Source organism: Colletotrichum fructicola (genome assembly GCF_000319635.2).
Source record: "Colletotrichum fructicola Nara gc5 chromosome Unknown KSG_Nara_v1_contig04, whole genome shotgun sequence".
Classification (NCBI taxonomy): Eukaryota; Fungi; Ascomycota; class Sordariomycetes; order Glomerellales; family Glomerellaceae; genus Colletotrichum; species Colletotrichum fructicola.
Genome location: NW_027094054.1, coordinates 3401138 through 3427372, shown reverse-complemented (window position 1 = coordinate 3427372; position 26235 = coordinate 3401138). Strand labels below are relative to the sequence as shown.

The 26235-nt window shown below is 53.5% G+C and overlaps 7 protein-coding genes across 7 annotated transcripts; 4 read left to right on the top strand and 3 right to left on the bottom strand.

Moving 5' to 3' along the window:
- Positions 1-532: 532 nt before the first annotated feature.
- On the top strand, positions 533-2282 carry CGGC5_v007748 (putative NADH dehydrogenase; the record flags this gene model as incomplete). Its single annotated transcript, XM_032026613.1, has 5 exons — positions 533-680; positions 742-784; positions 834-1899; positions 1958-2100; positions 2159-2282. The coding sequence occupies 5 exons, from the start codon at positions 533-535 to the stop codon at positions 2280-2282; spliced, it is 1524 nt and encodes a 507-aa protein (XP_031876938.1).
- A 677-nt stretch (positions 2283-2959) lies between these two features.
- Positions 2960-17830, bottom strand: MDN1 (Midasin; the record flags this gene model as incomplete). Its single annotated transcript, XM_032026612.1, has 1 exon — positions 2960-17830. One exon carries the CDS (start codon positions 17828-17830, stop codon positions 2960-2962), a length of 14871 nt encoding a protein of 4956 aa, XP_031876954.1.
- Positions 17831-18250: 420 nt separating this feature from the next.
- On the top strand, positions 18251-18901 carry CGGC5_v007746 (mitochondrial 54S ribosomal protein bL12m; the record flags this gene model as incomplete). The annotated part of the gene is made up of 2 exons (XM_032026611.1): positions 18251-18478; positions 18575-18901. 2 exons carry the CDS (start codon positions 18251-18253, stop codon positions 18899-18901), a joined length of 555 nt encoding a protein of 184 aa, XP_031876953.1.
- Positions 18902-19286: 385 nt separating this feature from the next.
- Positions 19287-20179, bottom strand: ctk3 (CTD kinase subunit gamma; the record flags this gene model as incomplete). Its single annotated transcript, XM_066151895.1, has 3 exons — positions 19287-19739; positions 19804-19968; positions 20021-20179. 3 exons carry the CDS (start codon positions 20177-20179, stop codon positions 19287-19289), a joined length of 777 nt encoding a protein of 258 aa, XP_066008758.1.
- A 558-nt stretch (positions 20180-20737) lies between these two features.
- Positions 20738-21916, top strand: P5CR-2 (Pyrroline-5-carboxylate reductase; the record flags this gene model as incomplete). The annotated part of the gene is made up of 2 exons (XM_032026608.1): positions 20738-20816; positions 20952-21916. 2 exons carry the CDS (start codon positions 20738-20740, stop codon positions 21914-21916), a joined length of 1044 nt encoding a protein of 347 aa, XP_031876946.1.
- Positions 21917-22129: 213 nt separating this feature from the next.
- On the bottom strand, positions 22130-23680 carry HAT1 (Histone acetyltransferase type B catalytic subunit; the record flags this gene model as incomplete). The annotated part of the gene is made up of 3 exons (XM_032026607.1): positions 22130-23280; positions 23328-23603; positions 23662-23680. The coding sequence occupies 3 exons, from the start codon at positions 23678-23680 to the stop codon at positions 22130-22132; spliced, it is 1446 nt and encodes a 481-aa protein (XP_031876939.1).
- A 756-nt stretch (positions 23681-24436) lies between these two features.
- Positions 24437-25880, top strand: SLC39A9 (Zinc transporter ZIP9; the record flags this gene model as incomplete). Its single annotated transcript, XM_032026606.1, has 4 exons — positions 24437-24469; positions 24562-24578; positions 24668-25648; positions 25700-25880. 4 exons carry the CDS (start codon positions 24437-24439, stop codon positions 25878-25880), a joined length of 1212 nt encoding a protein of 403 aa, XP_031876937.1.
- Positions 25881-26235: the final 355 nt, after the last annotated feature.

Sequence of the window (26235 nt, the reverse complement as noted above, 5' to 3'; positions counted from 1 at the left end):
TCGGGGCCGGAGTGCTCGGGACGGAGAAGACGCCCAGTGTGGGGCGCGTAGACGTCCTTTAGCCTGTGGACTTTTCGCAGCCGCCAAGCGGCCGCAAACTTATTTTCAGGCTCTGTACCTATGACGCAAAGCTGAAGGTCAATAGAAATCTGTATTTAGGCGTCTTACAAAACAAAAGCTATGCTGTGTCACAGCCGAAATTCCTTTTTAGATTAGCTACGCACGAGGTCTGATTGATCCAGCCAGCGCATTGACTTTCCCACAACCGTCCGTCTTCGGCCTTAACCCAGCAATCCTCACGTAAAAAAACCCCGTCCGTCTTAGTCGCCCCTGCCTGCGCTTTGCGCTCTTTACCAGCTCCCCGGACACCGAAGCTTTTGGTTCCGATCCATTCTCGTGGCCCCCATATTCCATCAAAGAAGGACCGTTTACCTTCTGGGTACGTCAGTCTAGGGGTCTTGCGGTTGGTTCTATATATGACATCAAGACACTGAACCCTTCGTGCATCTGGTGGCATGATTGTAACCCCAAAATGGCCTCATCAAAAGTCGCCCAACAATATTGGAGAAGTCTGGCCCGCCCCGGACGTGCAGGGGCCGGAGCCGCATTGCAAGCGTCGGCCCCGACTAACACCAGCATGGTCAAGTATCGGAACAGCACAAGCTCGTCTTCGTCAACGGGTGAGTCATCGACTGGACATTCACTTTTGTTGAAAATGCAATTTACTTACACACATTCAAGAGGACAAGAGAGAAAGGGTAGTCATACTAGGCTCGGGATGGGCGTGAGTTATATCACTTGTGCCTCGGTCTCGTCTTACTCACACGTCGCAGGGGTTACGCCTTTGCTCGCGAACTCGACCCAAAGAAATATGAGCGCATCCTCATCTCACCACGATCATATTTTGTCTTCACCCCCCTGCTAGCTTCAACGTCAGTCGGCACCCTCGAGTTCCGTTCAACGCTCGAGCCAGTCCGCCGGCTGAACCTCGACGCCTTCCACCAGGCGTGGGCCGACGACGTCGACTTCTCCCGCAAGCTCGTCCGCATCGAAAAGGTCACTTCTGAAGACCCCACCTCCAAAACTCTGCCCGCAAAGCAGCACCAGCCCAAGGGCGAGACGATAGACGTGCCGTACGACAAGCTGGTCATCTCCGTCGGCGCCTACTCGCAGACATTCGGCATCGAGGGTGTCAAAGAATACGCCAACTTCCTGAGAGACATTGGCGACGCGCGGAGCATTCGTCTCAAGGTCCTGCAGCTGTTCGAGAAGGCGAGCTGGCCCACCGCAACGGACGCACAGCGCCGCGACCTCTTGCACTTTGCCGTCGTGGGCGGAGGACCAACAGGCATCGAGTTCGCGGCTGAGCTGCACGACCTCATCCACGATGACCTCTCCAAGATCTACCCGCACCTGATGGAGTTGGTGTCCATCACAATCTACGACATCGCCCCAAAGGTGCTGCCGATGTTCGACCAGCAGCTCGCGACGTACGCAACAGAGCAGTTCCGCCGCCAGGGCATCTCGGTCAAGACGGAGCACCACCTGCAGCGCGTTCGCCCGGACGACAACGGCGGTCTGAGGCTGAAGATCAAGGAGTACGGCGACGAGGAAGTGGGTGCCGGCATCTGCGTCTGGAGCACCGGCCTCATGCAGAACCCGCTTATCCAGACCCTCGTTGCCAAGGAGCTTCGTAGTCCTACGGAGAAGGAGGGCGAGACAGTGACCATCAAGAAGGCGGAGCGGAGCGGTGGAATTATCACGGACCCGATGCTCCGCGTCCGTCTTAATGACCCGGAAAACGAGAACGCTCTACTCCCTGATGTGTATGCTATGGGCGACTGTTCTATCCTTGAGAATCAGACTTTGCCGGCCACCGCGCAGGTCGCCAGCCAGCAGGTAAGTACTCCCTCATCGCTCGCTGTCGTTGTGATCGCGGATGCTAACAACATCGAAGGCCAAGTACCTCGCCAAAACCTTGAACCGTGCCACTAGCGGTAAGGAGCCGGCACCGTTCAGCTTCCGCAACTGGGGCGCCATGACTTATCTCGGCTCATGGCGTGCTATTCACCAGAGCTCAGCTGATGAGCTCAAGGGCCGGTAAGTGACACTCGTTCACCTACGTTCTGTACGTTATGACTGACGTGAATCCATGTAGTGCTGCTTGGATTCTGTGGAGAACAGCGTATCTTACCAAGTCCATGAGTATCAAGAACAAGGTGCTTGTTCCTTGGTATTGGTTCATTACTTGGGTTTTTGGACGCGACATTTCTCGATTCTGAAGACTTTGCTGACGAAACCGTGCTGGACGGCTGAATGTATAACAACTTTTCTTTGTGCAAGCGATAGATTACTTGGAGGGAACAACCTCATAACGAAGATAGACCCAGGCTGGGATAGATAGATAGACGGGCAGCATTCACTTGCTAGCACTGTGTACAACAAACACCATCAGGCACAATCGCAGTCAAAGACATAACGAAATTTGGCAAAAGAAATGTGCCATAAGAGAACAACACAACAAGAAGTAACGAATGACTGATGTGGATCACATCTCCAAAGGTAAAATGAACAGCCGAGCGAGGCAAAAACATTCCGAAACCGAGAATCGAACTCGGGGCTATGCCTAACCTCTCAAATTCATGAGAGGGCATCATGTTGGCCACTACACCATATCGGATGTGGATACCAAAGTTGCGAAGCTAAGTTACTCAAGACCCACTGCGCCGGAGTGACGTTCAGACAGCAGGATGCGATGCCTTCGGAAACGGCCTCCTCCTCAACATGTTGATCGAACGTTGTTCATTGAGGGTGAACTTTCTTCATGAAGCTGTGTTTTATGAATTCGTTTGTTCCGAACATATTCTATTTCTATAATGCGAAATGTCCATTAACCTCTAACTCCTGTTCCATGAAACCAGCAAAAAAGACAAAAACTTTTATTTCCGCCATCCCCATTTTACGAGTTGACCTCGGCGAACCAAGTCCTCAGCAGTCCTGCAAGGGCGCTTGGCAAGTCCTCCAAATTATGAACTATAAGGTAGTACTGGAACGGGAAAGTATCCAGATACCTCTCAATGACAACGCGGCTGTTGCCGCTCTCGTCCTTGACGAACTTTGCTTCCTTAAGATCCAGCACACTATCTCCCTTCTTCTTACCTATATCGTCCATGACGATAAAGACAACCATGATACGCTCCTCCATGGCCTCACGCAGCAGTCGACGGATGCCATCGTGCTGGTTGGAGGGGGTCAGACCGTCAGACAGGATCAAGGCAAGCTGCCAGAGATCCTCGGCACCGCGGGCCGGATTCTGCATTCGCGCCGTGCGGAAGTGGTCGATCGTGTTGCGCACGAGCAGCTGGATATCGGTTCGGTCCTGGTTGAAGGAGAAGTGCTGCAGCACCTTGGCGCCGGCATCGTGCGAGGCGAAGGGCTGAGTGAAGTCGTGCGCCATGAAAGTGTCGGCGCCGAAGCCGAGGATGCCGACCTGGCCAACCTCGAGCATAGTGAGAGCGCGCGAGACCATAACGAGGGATTCGAGTGCTAGGTTTCCGGAGCTGGTCTCTCCCATACTCTTACTGTCGTCAACGCAGAGAAGAATCTGGTAGGAGCGCTTAGTCGGAATGGCACGGCGCATCCAGATCTTGTCTCGCTTGTAGCTGGAAGCGATGTAGGGAATGATCTTCTTGATGTTGAGGCGCTTGCCGGTGCGGTAGGAGCCAGACAGCTTGGTTGATTGCGAGGGTGTGAGGATGAGACGGAGCTGAGAGGTGAGGGAGAGGGACAGCGGGTGAGTTTTGGTTTGGAAGACCGTCCATGACTGGAGAGATTCAGAGAAGTCCCGCAGAGGGCGCTCATCGCTGAGGTGGGTTGTCGAGAGCTGCTCCGAGGTCTCCTCAATGACTTGCTCCTCCTCATCCTCCTCATCGTCCATCCTCTCAACTTCGTCGTCTTCGGGAGAGATCTCACGGTCGAAGGCGCCCTGCCTTGTCTTGACACCAGAGCGGCCGTCGTCGTTGTCGGCGCCACCCTCCTTGTCTTGAGCCTCCGGGGCCTCCGTCGTGTCCATTTTGTCAGGATCTTGCTCCATATCAACGTCTTCCGTCTCGGGCATCACACGGCTCGTCGGATCTTTCTTCTCTTCATCGATGGCCATGTTCTCGTCTATGGGCTGCACCTGGTCTTCAGATGCAGCACCCATGGCTTGTGCATCAGCGGCGGTCTCATCATCCTGGAGATGTTGGAATTCGCTAGCGCCGAGGTCTGCGTCGACATCTTGAGACTGCTTCTGCTCGCCATCATCTTGCTTCTCAGGATCCTTAATGTCGCTCTGTTGTCTGTGCCAACGCTCAAGAGCATCGCCAAGCTTCTTGAAAGGATCTTGCCGGTTTTCAGCTGCGTCGTCTTGATCCTTCTCGGTCGGCTGCGCCTGTTCATCGGACCGGGAGAGGGCTCCCTTCTTGCCTGCGCTAGCCTTTTGCTCAGCAGCACCGTCGCCGGCATCTCCTTCGTCTCTCTGGGCCGCATTCTCGCTGAAGTCGTTCTCGACGTCCATTTGGTCGGCGTCTTGTTCCTCGCCGCCACCCTTCACGTCGCTAGGAGCGGCATTCGCATCAGCGTTCGAATTGTCGCGAGGTTGATCCGAATGAGGATCTTGCTGTTCAGGCTCCTTTTGGTCGTCTTCCTCTTCAGCCTTGGGCTCCATGTCAGGCTCTGGCTCTCCCGCAAGGTCCTCTTCTTCAGGCTCTTCTGCTTCCTCCTCTTCTTCTTCCGGCCCCTTCTCATCGGGTCGCTGTGTCTCCTCTTCCCCATCCTCAACGTTGTCCTCCTGCTGTTGTTGCTGAGGCTCCTCCTTCTCGATATCTGACAGCTTATCCAGTTCATCGTCCTCTGACCCTTCATCATCTTCCCCTTCCTCGTCAAAGTCAAAGTCCATCTCCTCGGGCATGTTTAGAGCATCATTCTGCTCTACGTTCTGGTCCTGCTTGATCTCCTCCTCGAACTTAACGTCTTCCTGTTCGGGACCAGCCTCATCCTCCGCCTCCTCATCTCCCTGTTCCATTTCTTGATCATCATCTTCAGCTTCATTCTCGTCGGCCTTGGCATCGTTGTCGGCAGCCATCTGCTCATCCTTCTTCTTCTGTCCCTTGGCCTTTTCGCCCTGCTGGTCCTTCTCGGCTTCCTCTTCGTTCTCGCCATCCCACATTTTCTCATCGACAGCCGTGGGGTCCAGGTCGTCAACGTCGCCAACCTCTTCGTCCATTTCGTTTTCCTCGCCATCTTTCTCGTCCCCATCATCCTTGTCTTCCTCGTCCTCGCCATTGACACTACCCATTTCTCCCTCGAGCTCCTCATCTGCCATATCAACAGCGTCCTTTTCATCCTCCATCTCTCCACTTTGCTCCTTGTTTGGTTCTTGAGCGAGCTCTGTGAGATCTTCGTCGGGCTGGATGTCCTTGCTGATGTCGTCCGCTCCTTCACCATCTCCCAGTCCCGTTCCAGACTCGAGTTTGCCAGAATCTCCAGACTGCTCGTCATACTTCTCTTGGGGTGTGCAGAAGCCCTTAGTAGCAAGCTGTGAGAATGTGCGAGAAAGCTGGTATGTCAAGTTTCCTGTCGCGGCATGCAGGTTGTAAAGCTCGGCAAAGCTCTTGTGGGCTGTGAGGGCGTATTGTTGAACGATCGGCAGAATGATTGCAAGGAGGGATGAAGCAGCGGCCCCCATCGCAGTGTCTTCGAGATCAACGCTCTCCAAGGCAGACAGACATGCGTTGATCTTGTCCACGACAGCGTTGATGTGCAGTGCAGTGAGACTAGCGTTGCGGACAGTGCTAGTCTTGGCCAGCCAGCCAGCATCATCAGATGACTTAGGCAGGTCAGCAATGGCCTTCTTGTACTCTTGAACAGCGACGAGAACAGCATCGCAAAGGCTGGACACTGAATCCTTAAACAGGTTGGCGGTCCTGTCGAAATTGGCGTTGCTGGTGTGGCTTTGAGCTTGATCGATGTTGAACCAAACCCTCACTTGGTCCAGGACGAAGTTGAGGTCAGTATTGTGCATATCTCCAAATGTCAATGACGTGTTGATAGTTTGAATGGCGACCATAACTTGGTCCTGCAAGGAGTCCTGCCCATGGGGTACAAACTTCTCCGGGATCGATGCTGTATTTTGCAGAGACTTTGACAGTCCCTCGGCCATCTCCAGATACCCCTTGAGGATGTTCAGGGTGTTTTGGTTATCGATGGACGCTAGCTTGCCGTGAATCTCGACAACCTTGATGCCAAACTCGACGATAGGCATCCACCATTTCACGCTGATTCTGTACGCAGAATCATCAGCATTGGCATGCTTAAGATCAGAACTCTTACTGAGAGCCTGGATCGAGGTGATGGCGCGGTCTAGCGAGGAAATTGACTTGCGCGCCGTTGTAAGAGTGCTATGCTGGCTTAGAACGACTGTCATCATGCCCTCCATGAAGCCAGTGCTTCGGGTAACCTCAGCACCGGTGAGTTCGCTGTGATGTTCATGGGCAGCAAGTCTGACTTGAGGCGCAATATCGACAACCTTATGGAAGTAGTACTCGGCAGCATCGTTGGAGTATGTCTGAAGGATATCGGACGCAGGCAGGCTTGCAAGTATAATAGCAACAGAGTTCTGCTTGGCTAACTCCTCCGTTCCAAGGTTATGTCTGAAGCCCATCTGCCTGAGGGCCTTCAAAACGTCCGCGAAGAGGTTGCGCTTTCGGGTCTTGAGATGCTTCACCTGGTCTTTGTTTTCCTCGGTCAAAGTGCCAGGGGTTTCCTTGCGCAACTCCTCAATGGATGAGCGAAGGCTTTCGACGTAGGAGTCGACTTCCTGGCTGGCGTCCAACTTGTCTTGATTGGCTTTCGTCGTAACACTAGCCATGATGGACAGCGTCTTGGAAGCATTCGACAGACGCTTATGCTGGGCCAGCCAACCATGGAATCCCTTGTTGACGGCGGAGACCGCGGCTGAGTTTGACTGGACTTCAACCTTTTCTGCTGAATCTGAGCTAATGCTGCGAGCGACTTCCTCCTCAGGAAGGCCTTGGTCCAGAATTGGTTTCATAGGCTGGCCAAGCACGCCGCGGAACTTGCGGACGATTCTGAAGAGTTTTTGGTGAGATCTCCGAGCGCTCTCACGCAGGGCATTGATGTTGGTGTCCTTCCAGCTAGCCAGAAGCACGACTTCCTTCATTTTCTTTTCAATAGGAGCCCTGTTCTTGGCCATTGTTTCGTTCGCAACCCTCTCAAAGCGGGAGTAAAAGTCGATGAAATTCTGAGCCGCATCTCGGATAACAGACAGAGTAGGGTAATCGACGGCGAGAAGCTCGAGGTGCTTCTGCAATTGTCTGAGCAGTCTCAAGCGGGCGGAGAATTGACCGATGATTGCGGTGGAAAAATAGTTCTCGAGCTCCTTGAAGAGACTGACACCGTATTCCTTGAGATCGGGAGAGTCCACAAGGGACAGCGGGACTGCGATGACGACCTGGTAGGCAACGAAAAACCAGGAATCGGCATCATTGGAGCACTTCTGGGCTTCCATATCGAAGAGCTTCGCCCAAGTAGAAAGCTCCAACCGTCTCCAGCTGATGATTGTGTCCGTCAAAGAGGTGTACAGTGCCGGCGCACCGTAGATGCTAGGAGCATAGCCTCCATGCTGCCACTCGTAGACGATGCCGTGCAAATGCTCCAGCTTAGGAAGTATCTTGGCCAAAGGCTCCGTGTGCGTAAGTTGAAGCAGCTGTTCACAAGCTGCCAGCACGTCCGCCAATGGCTGCATATGGGCAATTTCGTCAATCTGCTGCAACTCTCGGAAGCGAGCTTCCACCTTGTCAACGAGTGCAACGAGACGACGGGCCTCGGGAATGTTGGCCTCTGTATAAAAGTTGTAGTCAGAGCCAACAGTGCTTGTGCTAAGGGCTTTCATTTGTTCGTCGAGCGACCAGAGAGCCAGCGGAAGAACCATCGTATTGAGCTCTTGGTGCACCGCAGCCTTTTGCAACACGTCGGCAGCGGCCCCCTTGCCCACAGATTTGCAGACCTCTTGAATGGCATCAGAAGCGACGGCTGGCTCCAGGAAAACCTTGCGGTGCGATTCCGCAAGTCTGACAGACACATCTCGGACCTTCTGGCGTCCGACTGACGGCTTCTCTTCCTGCTCGTTGTCAAAGGTGGGGAAAAGCTCGTTGAACTCCTCTTCGTTCATTTCTTCCTCATCTTCGTAGCTTCCCTTGAACGTGTAGAGGCTCGTTCTAGCCTCCTCAGCTTTACGGTCTGCTTCGAGCTTCTTAGTCCACTCTGAAAAGAATCCGTGTACACATTCAAACAAAGCTTCGCGGAGAGTAGCGTTGAGATTTTGCAGACCCTCGACCGAAACAATCAGTCCGACATAGTCTAGGAACTCCAGCGTCTTGTTGGGGAACTTGGAAATCTCATGGTGTGCAGGTTTGCCGCCAAGGAAGGGTGTGAGATCCATGAGAGTTGTCTCCGAGGCATGAGTCTGGATAGATTCAAGGCCATCGCTCAGTGACAATCCAAGCTTGAGGCAGCCGAGAATGTTGACGAGAGGTCGTGTCATGTCCTGGTAGGCATTGAAACGGTTTGCCAAGCGATCAGTCATCAGGGCCAAGTTTTGCTTGAGGAGCTCAATATCTTGCTTCGCTTCGGCAGAGCCTGACAAAGCAAAGTCCATATGAACCTTTGAAAGGTCCGGACCAAGAACCATCTTCAAAACATTGTTGAAGTCTGTCTGAACTTGGTTCAGTTCCGACCGAGAGGGTCTATAGAGAAGCTGGGTCGGAGCTGGTGCTGGGCCAAGTGCCTCAATGTCTTCCCGTGCCAATTGAATGCGGGGAGATGTGTCCTGACCGGTGAAGAGGGATTCGAAGTCCAGGAGGGACGAGAGTTTGTGTTGAAGTTCTTTTGTCAACTGATCATGGACATCCTTCTCGAACTGTGGCTGCAGCTGAGGGTCGAAAGACTTGTCAGGCACGTAAAGTTTGATGGCACCGATGGCGAACTCAACCCAAGCGACCGCAGACCAAGCAGCCACACAGCGCGCATTTGAGCGGCTATGCTGCGATAATGCGAGTGCGACCGTCGCTGGAATCAAATGCTCCTTGGCGACTTGATCAAAATGCGCTGGCCATCCTCCGGGAAGCATGATGTTAACCTGAGAAACCAGACTCTGCAATCGCTGGATAAGCGGAGTGTTTTCGTCGGAATCGGCTCTAAGCTCCCGAGCAATTCTTTCGTAGACGACATTCAAGAAGCTTTCCTGAGACTGACCATGGAGAGAAAAGATGGCTGTGATAAGCGGCTCAAGGGCTCGGTTGAGGGCAGTTATCTGACTCTTTTGTAGAGCAGGCACCAAAGAGGCGACAGAACGTCCAAGAGCAGGGAGTTCGGTCTCAAGAAGGCCCAGAGAGCGCAAGCTGGTATTCCGCAGTGAATTGAGTTTAGATAAAAGCGACATGGAGAACTTGCCGTTCCAAACATGTGTATTGGCATCCTCGGAAGCCAGAAGGCCAACGGTCAATGGCTTGGCCTCTTCGCCGAAGCTGCCCAAACGGATCTGGTCGATTGTTTGTTGGTTTGACAGAACCACCAGGTCAGAATCGCTTGCAGTAGTCTGCGGGTGGCCGGAAGCCTGGGACTGAAGAACGGATGCTTGTCTGAGGCTTTCGAACTCTGAAGCAAAGAAAGGCTTGACTTCGCTGGACTCCGAGCCGAGCTTGGTCTCGAGAAGCTCGATTTCTTTCGTAAGGTCACTGATGAGCTCGGTGGTGTCAAATCCGCTCTGTCTCACAATGCTATCTGCCCTAACAAGGGTGTTCATTGCGTTGGCGAGATCGGAAACCTTTGCCCTCACTCTCCACTTGAGTTCGTCGAGACGAATACCCAATCGCTCAATCTCTTGACTCCTGCTCAGGGTCTCAGCGCTCATCACTGGGAGCGGCTTGAAACGCTTCCACATGATTTCCATGCTCAATCCGGTGGTAAGCTGAAAACCAGTCTTGAAGTCGTCTTCCAAGGTCTGGAGATAGAGGCCAGCAAGCTGTTTGTTGAGATCAGCCGTCGTTGGCGAGAGCAAATTTTGGATAGACTCGACTCCGTGCAGGAGATGGGCTTGGAATCGGGCTTCCTCGAAGGTGGCTGCCGAGTCGGTTGTAAGTTGAATGGTTCGCCACCAGAAGTCAAGCATCTTTCGAAGAATTTGGGTGCTTTCTTTCCAGCTCTGAGGTGTATTGAGGTTGGTTTGGATGAATACCCTCATCGCTTGCAGAACTTTTGAAAGAAACTTCGCAACCTTGACAGTGGAGTCCCTGATAGCGATGCGATCTGACACGATGGAGCGCTGTAGACGATTCAGAGAGGCGAGTTTGGCCGCCTTCGCTTTATTGACCTGTGATGTGATGATGGCCTGGCAGCGCTGGATCTCCAACAGGAACCCATAGCAGACTGACAGCCAGAAGGCCAAGTCGCCATCATGGCCGTGCAAAATTCGTACCATTGGCGCATTGTGAAGCAGGTTAAGGGGCTGTGCGTGTCGTAGGCTGGACTCGGAATGAGGGACCTCAGAGTAGAGTTGAGATACTGCGTGTCGAAGACTGTTCGTCTCTGATGCTTCCAAGTACGTAAGTTGTTGCTTCAGGCTGTCTTGGTATTTCTCAAGCGACGATGGCGAAAGATCTACGAGTCCCTGGCTGATTGAAGAAGCGAATCTTTCCATGAGTGCCGTGTCCTGGAGTGACAAATTTTCAAGCGTGGCGCCTGCGACATCGGATTCATTGTTTTGGCTGAGCACCGCCGTGGAGATCTCTCTCGATGACGAAAATCTCTCAAGGCTGCTCTCGATATGAACGTGGGAGATCTGGGGTGGGCGGTCTTGTACCGTTCGCTCGCTGAGGTGGATCTCCACAGCTCTGTTTCTCATGGCCCGAGACAGTTCACCGTACCGTGGGTCGACTGTGAGGAAAATCCGGAAGTCCTTGTGCGGCTTAATGATGCGCGGCTCTCCATTGGGCCCGCAATGCTCGTTGATGCTCAAGAAACCGTTGGGCTCGAGCAGGGAATTGAGTCTGTCCAAGACGGAAGCATTACACAGGTTTGCATTGTCTAAAACCAGCCATTGGCCGGTTTCGAGAGCCTTGACAATGACACCGTCCAACCATTCGAAACGGGGATTGCTGACAACCAGTGGTCGCTGAAGGATATCATAAACATTTGACAGAAGTGCGCCAATATCGGACTCGTGGGGCACTTCACCCAGTACTTCCTTGACAGAAGCAGTGATGGCTGAAAGAGAAGCAGTTTCGCCACGATAAGACTCTAAGAGATGCAACAAAGCAAGAGCCGGTGGCGGTACCTGACCTGGGACACGAATCAAGATGGTGCTCTGCAGGCCTTCGTGAAGTTCGCGCAATGCAGCATTTACTTCGCGAAGAGGATCCGACTGCTCGAAACCACCAACGAGGTCCATCGTGTCGATATCGGCATTAAGCGGAAAGACGACGAGCGGCTTGCCCACAAGAGCGGCAACGTGCTCCAGCAAGACGGACTTGCCACTACCTGAGGGGCCGCTGAGAATGCATGGAATGTCTTGCTTGATGCAAATCATGAGCGATTCAATCTCTGGAAGTCGGGGTACGATATCAATGCCAGGTAGCGGCACAGGCTGCAAAGTCTGGTTCCTAGGAAGCAGGGCATGTCCAACTTGACAGAAGCCGGCGTTTGTGTCATGGTACAAGCTGTGGCCATCCGGTATTCTGGAGAAAACTTGAGCAAAAAGCTTGTTCACTTCCTCGCGATCCGAAGCGGAGCGGAAACGTTGTCGAATAATGAGGTCAAGGAAGTCATCAGGCTTGCCAGTTGCTAGGAGAGGATCAGAAGTGGCCACGAGATGCAGCCATCGAAGGATATCTCGCAAGTTGAATTCCCAGGGGCTTCCGTTGGCACCGAAAGCCTTTTCAATGGCGACTTGGTGATCCAGACGAGAGATGAACTGGATTACTCTGCTGAGAATGTCTTCAGAGATGCCGGGGAAGTTGTGCTGGGCAATGAGAAGAAGGTCTTCTGCTGTGAAGGTGTCGGCATAGACGACAATAAATCTGTTTACGAAAGAGCTTGGGAGACCCTTACGACCACCTCCTTGGTGGTGAGGGTTCTGGGCAGCGAACAGACGAAAATCGGGATGCCGCTTGAAAACTTGATCCAATTCCGAGATGTACACCTCGCCACGGTGATCGAGACAGGCATTGAGACCTTCCAAGACAGACTGAGAGGCCAAGTTCATTTCGTCAAGAAGCACCCACTCGCCGTTCTGCATGGCTTGAAGGAAAGGGGCATCACGCCAAGCAAAGTTACCCGCCTCGGCGCCTTCGACTGGCATATCTGTACCAAAAAGATCCATGAGATCAGTCTGGTCAGACAAGTTGATTCTTGTAAGAGGACGGCCGCATACACGAGCCAGGGCAGCAACGAGGGTAGTCTTGCCGACACCTGGACTTCCTTCCAACAAGATGGGCTTCCGCATCTGGAGCGACCGCATCACTCTCATGGCGTTCAGTCTCGTGGTCGGAGCGTTGAAGGCAAAGCTTGGATCAGACTTGCGGCTGGCTTCTCTGGGTAAACTGAAATCGCCAACAGACAAGCGTTCCTCGGTTACCGCAACCTGTGGCTGCGCTCGATAGATGGCTGTCGTGTCATAGCCAAGCAGCTCACTGAGTTTGTCGAGACATTTCTGCCTTTGAGAGTCGAGTGCTTTAGGGTCCATAGCCAGCAGAGCCGACGGATTGGCACCCAGACTATCGATAAAGACAGTGGCAGCACCGTGAACCACTGCGAATTGAGGCGCGGCAGGGCCACAGAGGTTGATGAAGTTGACCCAGATGAGGATGTCACGAATAGAGAATGCCGTGGACGATGAAGATCTGAAAGTCTGCCCAAACCAATGCGCGAACTGTACCACAGGGGTTCCAAAGGACTTGAAGGCGGGGTCAAGCTTGGAAAGAACAATGTCTAGCATGTCGTCGGTTTCGGACATGGCTGGCACCCAAATCTCGGTGAAACGGTTTCTCAACGCTGGTGACAGTTCTTTCTTACCAAAGTCGCCCCCAGGATTCATGGTGGCAAAGAACTGGAAACCATCCGCACCCACGACGAAGGAGTTGTCGATACCCTTTTCGGCCAAGAGGAGAGATCGTCCAGGCTCGAGCACCGAGTTCAAACGCTCCAAAACAGAGTCGTCAGCCAGCGATATTTCGTCTAGCAAGAAGAATTGCCCGGACTTCATGGCGTGGACAAGGCTTCCGTCGGACCATTCAAACAAGGCCTTGCTCTTGGTCTCTAAGGTTGCGATCTTCTCCTGAGTATCAGCACCGACCTTGGCCAGCACCTCAGGCGACAGGTCGCGGTATCTATCAAGCAGCTCGTCCAGAGGACCTGTTGAATCCTCGCCAAGGAGAGTGTGAACGGAGGTCAACTCAGTCTTCAACGAGTCAGCGATTGCGCCACGGTTTCTTACGGGTCTTTGAGAACCGATAAGATCTCCAGTTTCGGTATTTTGGTGGGCATTGACAATGTGTAGTTCCTTTCCGAGCACCTCTGCAAGAATCTGGCAGACGGTGGTCTTGCCGCATCCGGTCTCACCCACAAGAAGGACAGGCTCGTTGTTGCGAATAGCGGTGTCGACCAGGACGTACAAACGACGCATCGCACGGGTCCAGACGACGCCGTGATTATTGGGCATAGCCTGAATCCTTTCTAGGATAGGAGAGTGCTTGGCGGTGTAAAGCACCTCTGGGTCGATCTTTACTTTGAAAACGCTCTCAATGACTTCCCTGACTGCTGTACGTTCTTCTTCGACACGAACTCGCTCGGCCAGAAGCATGAAACCATTGACTGCGATCTGCTCGCGAGTCTCGGCGTCTCGCAGAGCCCATCGGAAAAGATCACGCAGGGTAGCGAAACTATCTTTTTGTTCGAATAAACGGCTTGTCTGCCGGAGGCGGGAAAGTTCCTTGTACACAGAGACGATACGTTTGCAGTCCGAAGGGGCCGTGTTCACGCTTCGTTTTTGCAGGATATACTCCAACTCATCCTCGGGGATGTCGTCAAAGTGCAACTCCAAGAAACGGTTGCGGAAGGCACGCGAGAGCACCTTTCGACCACCATACAAGCCTGGGGGGTTCTGTGTGGCAAACAGCATGAAGTTCTCGTGCGGCTGCACAACTTCTTGGGTCTCTGGGATAAGAAGTTCTCGGTTGTCGTCGAGGAGTCTGTTCAGGGCCTCGAGAACATCTGTGGGGGCAAGGTTCAACTCGTCGAGCACGATCCAATGACCCTGTCGCATGGCTTGGACAAGCAGACCTTCTTGGAAGCGGAGCCGCCCCGAAGAATCCGACACATAGGTGCCCAAGTACTCTTGGAGATCGGTGTGCTCGTGGTTGTTGATACGCACAAACTTATTGCCAGTGAAGTTTGCCAAGTACTCAATCATACTAGTCTTTCCTGCTGACGTCGGACCTTGGATTAGAATTGGGAACCGCCTGGTGGAGGTTGCTCGGACAAGGTTCAGTAGATTTCTTTCCACGTAGTTGGTGATGATGTAGTCCGATCGCTCTACAGGAGTCATCTCCCCTTGGGCCAGCCAGTAATGACGATCCTTTGCCTTGTTGCGGAAGCGCACGTACTGCTTGCCATCGTCGGGCTGTTTCGGGGGCTGCGAGAGCAACGACTGGGGATTCGAAATTCGGCCGAAGAGTCGGTGATCAATCAGAGGCGTGAGCAACTTTTCTGAGTCTCGGTCAAGCAGGGTAAGGAAACCCATAGAAAAGCCCTCATACAACGCTCGGCGAAGACCGTAGAAAGGTGCAATGTAGTTGACGTAAGTTAGAACGCGAGTGAGCGTGCGGAGACTGAAGTGCGGCACTTCGTTCGCTCCATCGACTAAGCGTTTCTCCTCGGCGCGGAGCTTGGTATCAAGATACAGCCGTGAGATATCGTCAGCTGCCTGCTCGTCCTTTGTGCTACTGCTCTTCAGGTACGTCTTCACTATAGTTAGCAAGTCCTTGACATCCTTGTCGGGACTATCGACGTAGAGCTCAGTGAATCGAGACCGAATGCCGATTGGGAGATCGCGCTTGCCCACGTCTGTTGCCGGGTTCATAGCACCAAAGATGCGAAAGTTAGGATGTGCTTGGATCCGTTCGATTTCACCTGTCTCAGAAAGCAGAATGGAAGGTGTGTCGACAGGTCCAGTCAAAAGATCGGCAATACTTTCCAAAGTATCAGGAGAAGCAAGATTGATTTCATCCAGCAGAACCCAGTCACCATTGCGGGCTGCTTTGACAATGTTGCCTTCAATGAACGAGAAAGCAAATGCGGTTGCGCCTCCAGACAGCTGAACCTCGAATTGATCGAGATTCCGAGAGAATTGATCCCACCTAGGACTCAATTCGAGAAGGGTTTGAAGCTTGGATTCCGTCTTGCGACGTTTTGTTGGCTGAGTTGCCTCCTCGACAGCTTCGCTGTTTTCTCTCTCGCGGCTGGCCAGCTTCTCGATAATCGTCTTGAACATTTTGGGAGCCTCGCGCCACAACTTCGCGACCTTAGCCCATTGGCCCTTGGCAAAGCCTTTTCCGATCTGCTCGAGATACCGCTGGTTCTTCGTCTGCGAGATACCTGTGGCGGAGAAGAGATCTTCGAAGTCCTCCTTTAAAGGAACAGCGAGGGTTCGAATGTTCACGGGTTTGAAACCTCCGAGAAGATCGCCAGCCTCACTTTGCTGGGACAAGTTGATTGCGACTAGCTTATGACCCAGAGTGTCAGCCAACTGCTGGATGACTGTAGTCTTTCCAATACCAGTTTCACCAACGAGCAAGATCGGCTCGCCGAGGTTTACTGCAACTGCGGCCTGCTCCAGCAACTTCTTTGCGTGTGTTGTGCTCGCAAACGGTCTCTTGGCAAGAGCAGCCTTATTCACGCGATCCTTGCGTTTCCGCAGGGTCGTCCGGCCGATCTTGAACTGGCTGTCGTTCTGCTCCAGCTGCGGTATATAGGCCTCAAGGAAGTGTTCGACCCGCTCCTTGGCCATGTGCATCTCCTCAGCAATGGCGAAAATAAGATGCCTCTTGGCTTGGACGTCCGGAATACCCGCTACAAAACAGTCGATCGCTTCCATGAACATCCAGTCACGGGTGGTTTCGCTGATCGGCTCGTCTCCAGTGCTGCAACCCGCGGCAGAAAGTGTTGCTCTGAGGCGTCTGCACCATCGTAGAAGGTCTCGCAAACTAGCTTGACGATCGGCCATACCACGACTTGGTGAATAGGGCAAATTTCCGGTGGGCTTGGATAATCGGCGGTACACAGCGAGTATTCCAGGGGCAAACTTGTGAAGGATTGGGTGTGATCCAGTGATGATTTCCTGCAGCTCGGCTTCAGTGGGAGTCTGTACAGAAACAAGCTGCCAGAAGCGCAATCCGAGAAGGTTAGGGAGGGTCTCCCGACCGTGCATGCCGCGAGAAGTTCTGACAGTGCCGAAGAGTCTGAAGCCACTTGCAGCCTTGATCCGCTCTCCTCTGCTGGGGATAAGAAGCTCACCACGCTCGATTAGCGGTAGCAGCGTGCTGATGACTTCGTTCGGTGCTCTATCCAAATCCTCAATGACAACCCATCTTCCTTCTCTTACCGCAGTCGTCAGCACACCAGGTCTCCAGGAAAAGGTTCCAGGTTTCGAGTCTGTCGAGTAGAGGCCAATGAGCATCTTGGCGTCTGTCTGTTCGTTGATATGCAGTGTCACCATCTCTGAATGCTTGCCGAACTCCTTGGCAACTTCGTGGACCAAAGACGTTTTGCCGGAGCCTGGTAGACCATGCATCAAAATAGGATTGGCATTCTTCAGGAGACCGGCCAGAGTCTCCAGATTGCGCGTCGTGGTGGATGTCAGCACGAGGGAGGAGTTCTTCTTGACCGGGCCGGATGGTCGCGGCAGTATTGCGTTGCCGTAGCACGCAACAAATGGGGTCAGACTTTGGGGTGGAATTGGTTGGATTTGATTGCTCTCGGGGGCATCGCTAAGCTCGCCGCGGATTGCTGCGGTCTTCTTGATACGCGCATCCTCAAATAGACTCAAGAACCCAAAGTCTACCTCACGCCCGTCAAATTCAGCGACAATGGCATCTTTTGTTCCGACATGCTCGTCAATGAGGGCCTCCAATTTTGAATCGGCTGCGCGGAGGATCTGTGTAAAAATCCGAATCGCCATATACCGGACGGCGCGGCTTTCATGTGTGAAGAGTCCTTGCATATGAGTGGGTGAGACAAGGACAGCGTAAGTCCTCTGGTCAAAACAGACCAGTCTCCATGCTGCAAGGAGTAGTTGAAGAAGGTCAGAACTCTGAGTAGAAGTGAAAGAAGTGAGGTCGGGAAATCGGATACTCAGGGTCTGCGGCCCTGGCGACGGTGATTGGGTCAGATCTTCGCTCATGACCTGTTGCAGAAATTCCGATAAATAAGGAGCGAGTGGCAGAATCCTTGCGATAGCTGAAAGGACGGCTCCATTTCTTGTTTGGTTCCTGGGGTTGAGAAGCCATCGTGCGCAGATGTCGGGAAACACATTCTCGAAGTGAATGAAAATTCGATCTGTAAGTTGGGGGATGAGAGCCGCTTCCGCAATGGCGTCGAGAAGGTTTGGGGCCGTGTGATTTCTAATGACCTCAATAATTTCGGTAGGTAGATGCTCAAGAACGATCGCGTCGTTCAGGAGAGCGCTCCTCTGTGACGAGACGTCAATCGCGGCCATGGTTGCGGCTCAATCGAGAGATATGTCGTCTGCGATGATGTTCACGGACGGCTGGTTTGTATGTACTTTTTTTTTTCTTGCATCTCGCTCTGAGGACCCTTCGCCCCAGCCAACAGCAACTTTTTTTTCGGTAGCGACAGGGGTCCCGGTCTGTACGTCCTAGCGGCAGCTTCTTGGACGGAAGGCGGCGGTATAAAGGGCCGAACCAATCAAAGTGGAGACAACTCTGCACCACTCGCGCGACTGGGCAATCGAGCTCGAAAAACTTCAAGCAGTGTGAATCCCGAGTTTGGAATCTCCCTGCGTGCTGCGAAGGCCGAACCGACGACCAATTCCACTCCTCCCGCCCACCTGCCACGCCCCGAACCAAGGTTCAATTGCGCTCCTGAAAAAAACCCTTCAATCACAAACGCACTCGCAATGGCGCTCTCTTGCAGATACGCAGCCCAGAGCTGCGCCCGCCAGCTCCGTTCCAGCAGCTCTCTGCGGGCTTCGACGACCCTCTTCCAGACCCGAACCCCCGCGACCGCTAGGAGGCACAACTCGACCGAGGCTGCAGCACCCACGAACCTCAAGATCGCCGCTATCGTCGACCAGATCAGCACCCTTACCCTTCTGGAAACTGCCGACCTCGTCTCAAGCTTGAAGGTGAGTTAAATACGGATATGGTCGGGGCGGATAGTGGAACCCAATTATGTCGCCAGATGCAGAATGCGCTGATGTTGACGATGTACACTATTTCAGACCAAGCTCAACATCCCCGATCTTCCCGTTGGTGGTTTTGCTGCCGCCGCTGCCCCCGCAGCAGCCGCCCCCGCTGAGGCCGCCGAGGAAGCAGCGCCAGCCGCCGCCGAGAAGAGCGTCTTCAACCTCAAGCTGACTGCTTTCGACGCTGGTGCCAAGGCCAAGGTTATTAAGGAGGTCAAGAATTTGCTCGGTCTCAGCTTGGTGGACAGCAAGAAGTTCGTCGAGAGCGCGCCGAAGCTGATGAAGGAGAATGTAGCCAAGGACGAGGCTGAGAAGATTATCGCCACGATGAAGGAGCTTGGTGCCACCGTCGTTATGGAGTAAATTCTGCCCGTTTGCATTGGCTGGCTAGGCTCAGTGGACGAGAGCGACGACTACTCTCCTGGGAGGAGATGATGAAAACTCGGGACATTTTTGACGTCGAGATCTGGATCGGATTGGTCTAGATGTGATGTGTATGAGTGTATAAACACCCATGTAACAATATTATAAAGACATACACCACCATTGACTGACGACTTTGAGACCTCTCTTTTTGTGACTGGCTACTGCCTCATGCGCCGCAGAGCCCACAACTACAGGAACCATGGAAGCAACCATACCCGATCAGTGGTATACATGGCTCTACGAGAACCGACCGTTTAACGCCTATTTGACTCAATCACCCAAACGCCCCGATATGCCTATTGTGAGTTCGAGTAAGCAGCAACTAATATTTCTTGTTGCCATTCGTGATACGGGTGCTGGCGGGACCAGCGGGCGGACGAGGGGCGCACTGATGTTCCATGGACTGGCGCCACTCGGTAAACTCCTCCTGTCCAAGGATGTGGTCATCGTCACCCATGTCGCTTGTCTCCTCCCAGATCTTGTCGGTCTCAGCGTTGTCGTGCGATGGGATGGCCCAGATACTCTCGCGCAGTCTTTTGTGGCGTTCGCGGTCCTCCTCAATGCGCTGCTCGATCTGTCGCTTCTCCAGCCGTGGCGCCCTACCGTTAGTCGGAATCGCGTGGCTCGGGGGCGCGTCGCCCATATCGACGTCGCCGTTGACAGGCGATGACAAGCCAGCATCGCGGGCGCTTGTCTCTCGTTCTTTCAAGACCTCTTCAATCTCAGTCACCGTCTGAGCTTGCAAAAATTGCTTTTGTTGAAGTCCTTGGAGAACCTTGGAAACGTCAGCATTTGATTCTTCTACTGCGAGAGCTGAGTTAGCTTGCCCTTCTGACGACCTTGACGTTGGCAGCACCGGATCCATCATCCGGAGCGACTGCATCGACGATCCGAATAATGTCGCGTTGCATCATGCGAACGTAGTCCACGTGGTTGTCTTTCTGCGCCATCTCCAGGAAATGCTCGATGAAGTACATGATGTTGGCTCTGGTATTCATATTGTTCTGTATGTAGGTCAGCTTTCTCATTCTTTTCACGCAAAAGAAGGGGACTTACGCCACGTTCCAACTGTTCGACAATGCATGAATGCAAGTCTTCGTCCATGTCCTTGTACTTGAGCGCATACTGGGCAGCCTTCTGAGCAGAAGTGACGGATGCGTTCAGGTGCTGCAGCTGAGATGTAAAGCGCATCCGAACCTCGAAAGGGTCCGCCATGTCTGTCGCAGTTGGGGATACTCCCCAGTATATGCTCGTCTGATCCGCCTGGTAATAAAAGCGACGGGTGCTCCTCCTGATGATGTTGTAAGCCGTTGGCTGGATGAGCTTCGGTTAGTTGAATCTGATTGAGTTGCTGACCAGAGCGCTCTCTTACTTTGGTTACCAGAAAGTGTCATTCTCACAGGGACGGCCTGTGCATTTCTCATTTTTCCTACCCCAGCACTATGAGAACCCCGAGTCGGGGACGCTAAGCGAGATTTGGGTTAGCGTGTAGCTGCCCGGAAAATGATCGCTCCCAGTGGATGATATGGACGATATCGGGAACAGTGGAGTCTTGTAAAAGGAGGTGAACAATATTTCAATAATGTTATTTACTTGGGCTCTGCTGGGCTAATAGCTTGACACGTTGCGATTGAAAACGAAGTTTTGGTCCAAACCTAGTTGTGCCCTTGATCTGATTCCTAGAGACAAGCAGCGTGTGAACGTTTCATTTGCTTTAACTGCAAGCCACGACCTCACTTACAACCGCGATTTCAACTCACACTTTGCCTCATCATGCCCTCTCACGCACTCACTATCTACGATGGCGGTGCCTCGTCGTCAGACGAGCTCACCATGACCGTCCTTGGCTGTGGTAAGTAAGCTCGTGTCTCTGATTTTCATGATATCTCCGCATTTTTTCAAGTTATCTCAACCAGGTCCAACCGACTTTTCTTCAACGAGAAAAACACGACATTCAAAATAGAATAGATGGTTAACACATGAACAGGCACCATGGGCATTGCCATACTGAATGGCATTCTCACTTCTCTACAGGAGATGCAAGCTCCCAAGCCCCTGCAGACTCCCTCAGGGTCAGGGACTTCCACTCCTCTCCAAGACGAAGTCCCCCGCCGACTACCATCCCGCTTCATCGCCTGCGTTCGCCGTCCTGAAAGTGCAAAGAAGGTCAAGAAGGCTCTTTGGGAACACTCGTCCGTTCTCAAGGTTGTCCAGAACGAGAACATCCCCTCTGTCCTCAAGTCCGACGTCATCCTCCTTGCCTGCAAGCCGTACATGGTCAAGGATATCCTGAGCGAGCCTGGCATGGCCCGCGCTCTGCATGGCAAGCTCCTTGTCTCCGTCTGCGCGGGCGTCACCGAGGCCGACCTCGAGGAGATCCTCCACGGTGTAGCGCCCACCAAGAGCCCAGAGGAAGACGGCCGCTGCCGCGTAATCCGAGCTGTTCCCAACACCGCCTCGCTGATCCGCGAGAGTATGACCGTCATCGGCACCTCAACCTGGCCTCTTTCCCCCGAAATCTCCAGCCTGGTTACTTGGATCTTCAGGCGCATTGGTGATGTGGTTTATCTCCCTCCTAATAACATGGACGCCAGCACCGCGCTGTGCGGCTCTTGCCCCGCCTACTTCGCGCTCATGCTTGAGTCTGCCATTGACGGAGCTGTTGCCATGGGTCTTCCCCGTGCTGAGGCCACGAGAATGGCTGCCCAAACGATGAGGGGAACCGCCGGCATGGTCCTCAACGGCGACCACCCTGCGCTTCTCCGGGACAAGGTGACCACTCCGGGCGGCTGCACGATCGGAGGCTTGATGGTGCTCGAGGAGGGTCGTGTTAGAGGCACAATTGCACGTGCGGTGCGTGAATCAACTGTCGTCGCTAGCCAGCTCGGCCAGGGCGTCCAGGGCGTCAACGGCACTCGTTTCCCTGCGCAATCCGGGTTCCCCAGCCTTTAAAACACTATCACGCCAGACATGAGTTTGGATAGGTCATGAGCAGGCAGCGGATGCTCAATTTTGATTAATGACAAAGTGGCCGCAAACTGCCTATGAAAAACTTGGTATCAACCGGGCAGAGGCCTAAGCAGAATGACAGAATAGACTCGATGACAACCTCGAACTCCTGGACCCAATCCCTGCCCTTTTCCATCGTCATAAGTTGTGGAGAGCTCAGACGTCTTCGATCCTGACCTTCTTGTTGGAACCCTGCTCCTCGGCATCATCCACTGACTTTCTCTTACTGCTGGACTCGTCCGCCTCGGTGGCACCAAGTCTGTGTTTCTCCCAACGTGCGTGCCAATCCAGGAGTCTAGCATACTCAAGCTCCACGCTCCTGAGGGCTTCGTTCAACTTTTCACTTCGCTCGCTGATGTCCAGCTGACCAAGAACATCGCCGTTCTGACGATAGATGCGTTGCTTGACGAAGAGCTTCCACAGATGATATTGGTGCCTGTCCTCCTTTGTAGCTAATGGCTTCTTCTCCTCGCCGAATCCTGCCCTGACCGAAGCAGGCAACTGAGACATAGTATGCATCTCAATCAGTCTCTTGAACTGACGTTCCACGATCTTTGTCTTTTGGCGGAGGCTCTGACGCAACTCGTAATCCACCAGGTCCCGGGGGACCGTACCGGTAGGAGGCCTCGGCAGAGAGATATCGGTGTTGATCTTGACTTTGCTGAACTCGGGCAAAGAGCGGAGGAACGTCAAGTCAGAGAGATCTCTCATGTCATCGAACGCCTCATTAGGGTCCTCGACTGTCAGCTCAAAGGTCTGGGGATCTTGAAGGTATGTGTCAAAGATCGTCTTGTAGAGACGGGCACCGATGCCTTTACCCTGGAAAGGCGGCAGGATAAGGAACTGAGAAAGTCTTGAGCGGCAGGGCAACTGATCTAGGAGGTTGAACTCCTCCTTCGGGAGATCCCAATCGCTCGAGGGTGGCGTCGGAGGACGGAAGCTGAAGAATTTGTAGACAGTCGAGTAGCCGACGAAAGTGTAGGATGGTGTCTCTGAGACTTCGGCAGATGGCTGCCTGCGATACAGAAAGTAGACGGTCCACCGGTTGGCGTCTTCGGGTGCTTTCCAAGGATCCTCCTCATTCTCCGGATCGCGCGCGATGTACGATCCTCCTTCGATGAACATCGGAACGAGGGCCTCGACGCGGTTCACGATCTGGCGCACGGCGGTGTCCGCCAAGCTACCCTTCCACACTTCGTATGTTCCATCATCGCCTTCGAAGCTCGAGTGAAGCGAACCGGGAGGGGTGAAGTTGTCAGGCTGACTTTGCGCGCGGCTCTCGAATTCCTTGGTTGACTGGAACGCGACTTCGGGAGGTTAGCTATGGTCCTGTTGCGACGGAGGCGACACTCACCACCAGGCAGATGCCGCCTCAGAATGTCGTCAATATCTGCGGCTTCAGTCTCACCGACAGAGTTGAACTTCTTGCCCCACGACACCTTAACATGAGGGCGCATATCGTAGGTCAGGTATCGCAGGTTGATCTTGAGATCCTTGTAACCAAAGATGGTCTCCTCATCGCCGAAAATGGAGTATGTGAACTTTGGGTTGAATGAAGCGATCGACTTCGTTGCGCCGGCAGCAGGAGCAATCAGGCTGATGTTCACGGCCTCAGTGGCGTTCGCCGACCCTGCAGCAATAATCAGTGACCTGCAACGATGGATTGAAGCGACCTGACTGGAACGTACACTCATCAATCTCAGCCATGGTGTCGACAGCTGGAGGCAGGGTTGGATGCGAATATTGCGATTGTTTCACAACCGATAGAGCCAACAGAGTTGGTGAGATGTGCTGGCTAAGACGGATCGCTTTTCTGTGCAAATCGCACCAAAAGTCGAGGTTTGGGAGACAATCAAGGTTGAATGGGAGCTAAAGTACGGATCAGGTCGAGCTTTGCGACAAACTGTGGCGACGCGCAGTCAAAGCGACTCGCGACAAGACGCGACAGGGACTAAATGGATTTGCATTTAGAGGGGTTTAATATGGGTCCCCCTATAGTGGCAGCGTCAAGCCTGAAATAGCTCCCCGGGCCAGGTTCCGTCCAGTTCGCAGAGCAAGCGGCAGGAGGGGAGGCCGGGGACCCACCAGCATTACGACATGTGGTGACAAGGCAGGAGCAGCAGCCCCCTGGCCGTCTGAAGGGGGCAGCAGTTAGGTAGGGCCAATGGCCAATGAATTGCACTGAATACATTCGGAAAGTCAACCAGAGTGCCCAGCTTAGCTCCGAAACCAACCTCGACGATTATCCCTTTGAACGAGCTGAGAGACGACGAGCAGAAAAAAGGTCTCAAGTTTGCGAATTCCCTCCTCCTCTTTCCATTGAGCAGCAGGCAAGCAGGGTGGCCGTTGATTACGGTACCAGACATGTTGGCGTAACCCGACGTTCTCGATCTCGGCAACCTCTCCCCACGTCTTTTATCTCGCGCCAAAGTAATTGACCGACGCATTTTACGGCACCCAAAAATGGGAGGGCTACTGTTACTGCTCATGCTGAGCGTAAGTTGACACCTAGCTGTCTTACTTAGCTTCGGCTGGACTTCGACCGCCAAACTACGAACTGATGACCAAGCTAACGATTGCGATCACAGACGGTGATGGCCCTGGCGTACGTAGCTCCTCGATGAGGCCGATGTCTCCAACCGAACACACCAGCACACGACCCGAACGATCCGTACTGATATAATACGCCAATAGGTCCTTCTTCGCCGGCTCACTGCCCCTCGCTATCTCCCTAACACAGTCGCAACTTCGATTCATATCAAGCGTTGGTGTTGGTATTCTGGTTGGGACGTCGATGATTGTGATCATACCCGAGGGCATTGAAGCTGTTTCGACCACCGGGGGGCACCACCATGATAAGAGGAGCATAGCGACCGCGGTTGGCAGGCAACATAGCTTGGATGTACGCTGGACGACAGGCGACGACGTCCCGCGACTAGCGACGACGACCGATCCCACGAGGCGGAGAGGGGAGTCTTCCTCGGTCGGGCACGTTGATGTTGCTGGCATGCGGTTGCGCGGTCGAGAGGAGCCGCCTGCGCCCGAACATGGCCACGACGGAACTGCCCCGGTTCATGCTCCGGGCGCCGAGCCAAAACACAGCGAGGAGAAACAAGCCGAGGTGCCGACCTTCTACATCGGCCTGTCCATGATCCTCGGTTTTGTGCTCATGTTCCTCATCGACAGATTGCCCCGCCACGCTACAGACCGTATGGGAAACGAACCGCAGATGCGGCATGTCAGCTTGGATAACCTCGGGGGCGCGTCCAGCAGTGTTGATGATGAGTCGGAGGGATTCTTGGGGGCTCTGGCACCCCCGCCGAAGCAATCTCGAAGTCTTGCAACCACCATCGGCCTAGTGATCCATGCAGCAGCCGACGGTATAGCAATGGGAGCTTCGACGTCGACCTCGAACACGAAGCTGGGCCTGATCATTTTCGTCGCCATTATGGTTCACAAAGCGCCTGCGGCATTTGGGTTGACTTCAGTCCTCCTTAAGCAGGGTCTGACCAAGCGTGCGGCGCGAGGCCACTTGATCGTCTTTAGCCTTGCTGCTCCATTCGGTGCCTTGAGCACGTGGGCAATTATACAGATCCTAGGCGGCGGCAACCTCGACGGAGAGTCCGGCCAGTGGTGGACTGGTATGCTTCTGCTATTCTCGGCGGGGACCTTCCTGTAAGTCGGACGCCATCCCTGAATCAGACTTCCACGACTGACACATACAAGCTTCGTTGCGATGCACGCCATGCAGGAAGACAGCAGCTCCCCCAAGCACGAGCACGGCGGAATGAACGGATACTCAGAAGGAAGCCAACGGGTGCAACACCGGCCGCAAATGCGAGATACCTTTGCAACCGTCGCCGGCATGCTCTTACCTCTCCTTACTCAGTTTGGGCATCACCACTAGCGTTGCCATGTGGGATAGCATTCGGCCTATCCGTGTGAACGAATCGAGGCTTCGATGTACGACAAGACTCTCTTGACTCATGATGATGATGACTGTATACACTGTAGTTGTTCGGCGTAGGGGCCTGCCAGATTCAAAAGGATATATCTATTTTCTTTTTTTTTTTAAAAAAAAAAGATTCTGTACTAGATCGATCGATGCCGTCCGCAACTGTATAAAAGTCGAAAAGTTTCTTGATTGACATTTCCAGAAACACGATTCGCCCGCCAAGGAGCCCGTCGATGCACCGGCAACATGTTGTGAGGGAAACTACTGCAGAGCAGGCGCATGGAGAGCTAGGGAAACCCTTGTCCAC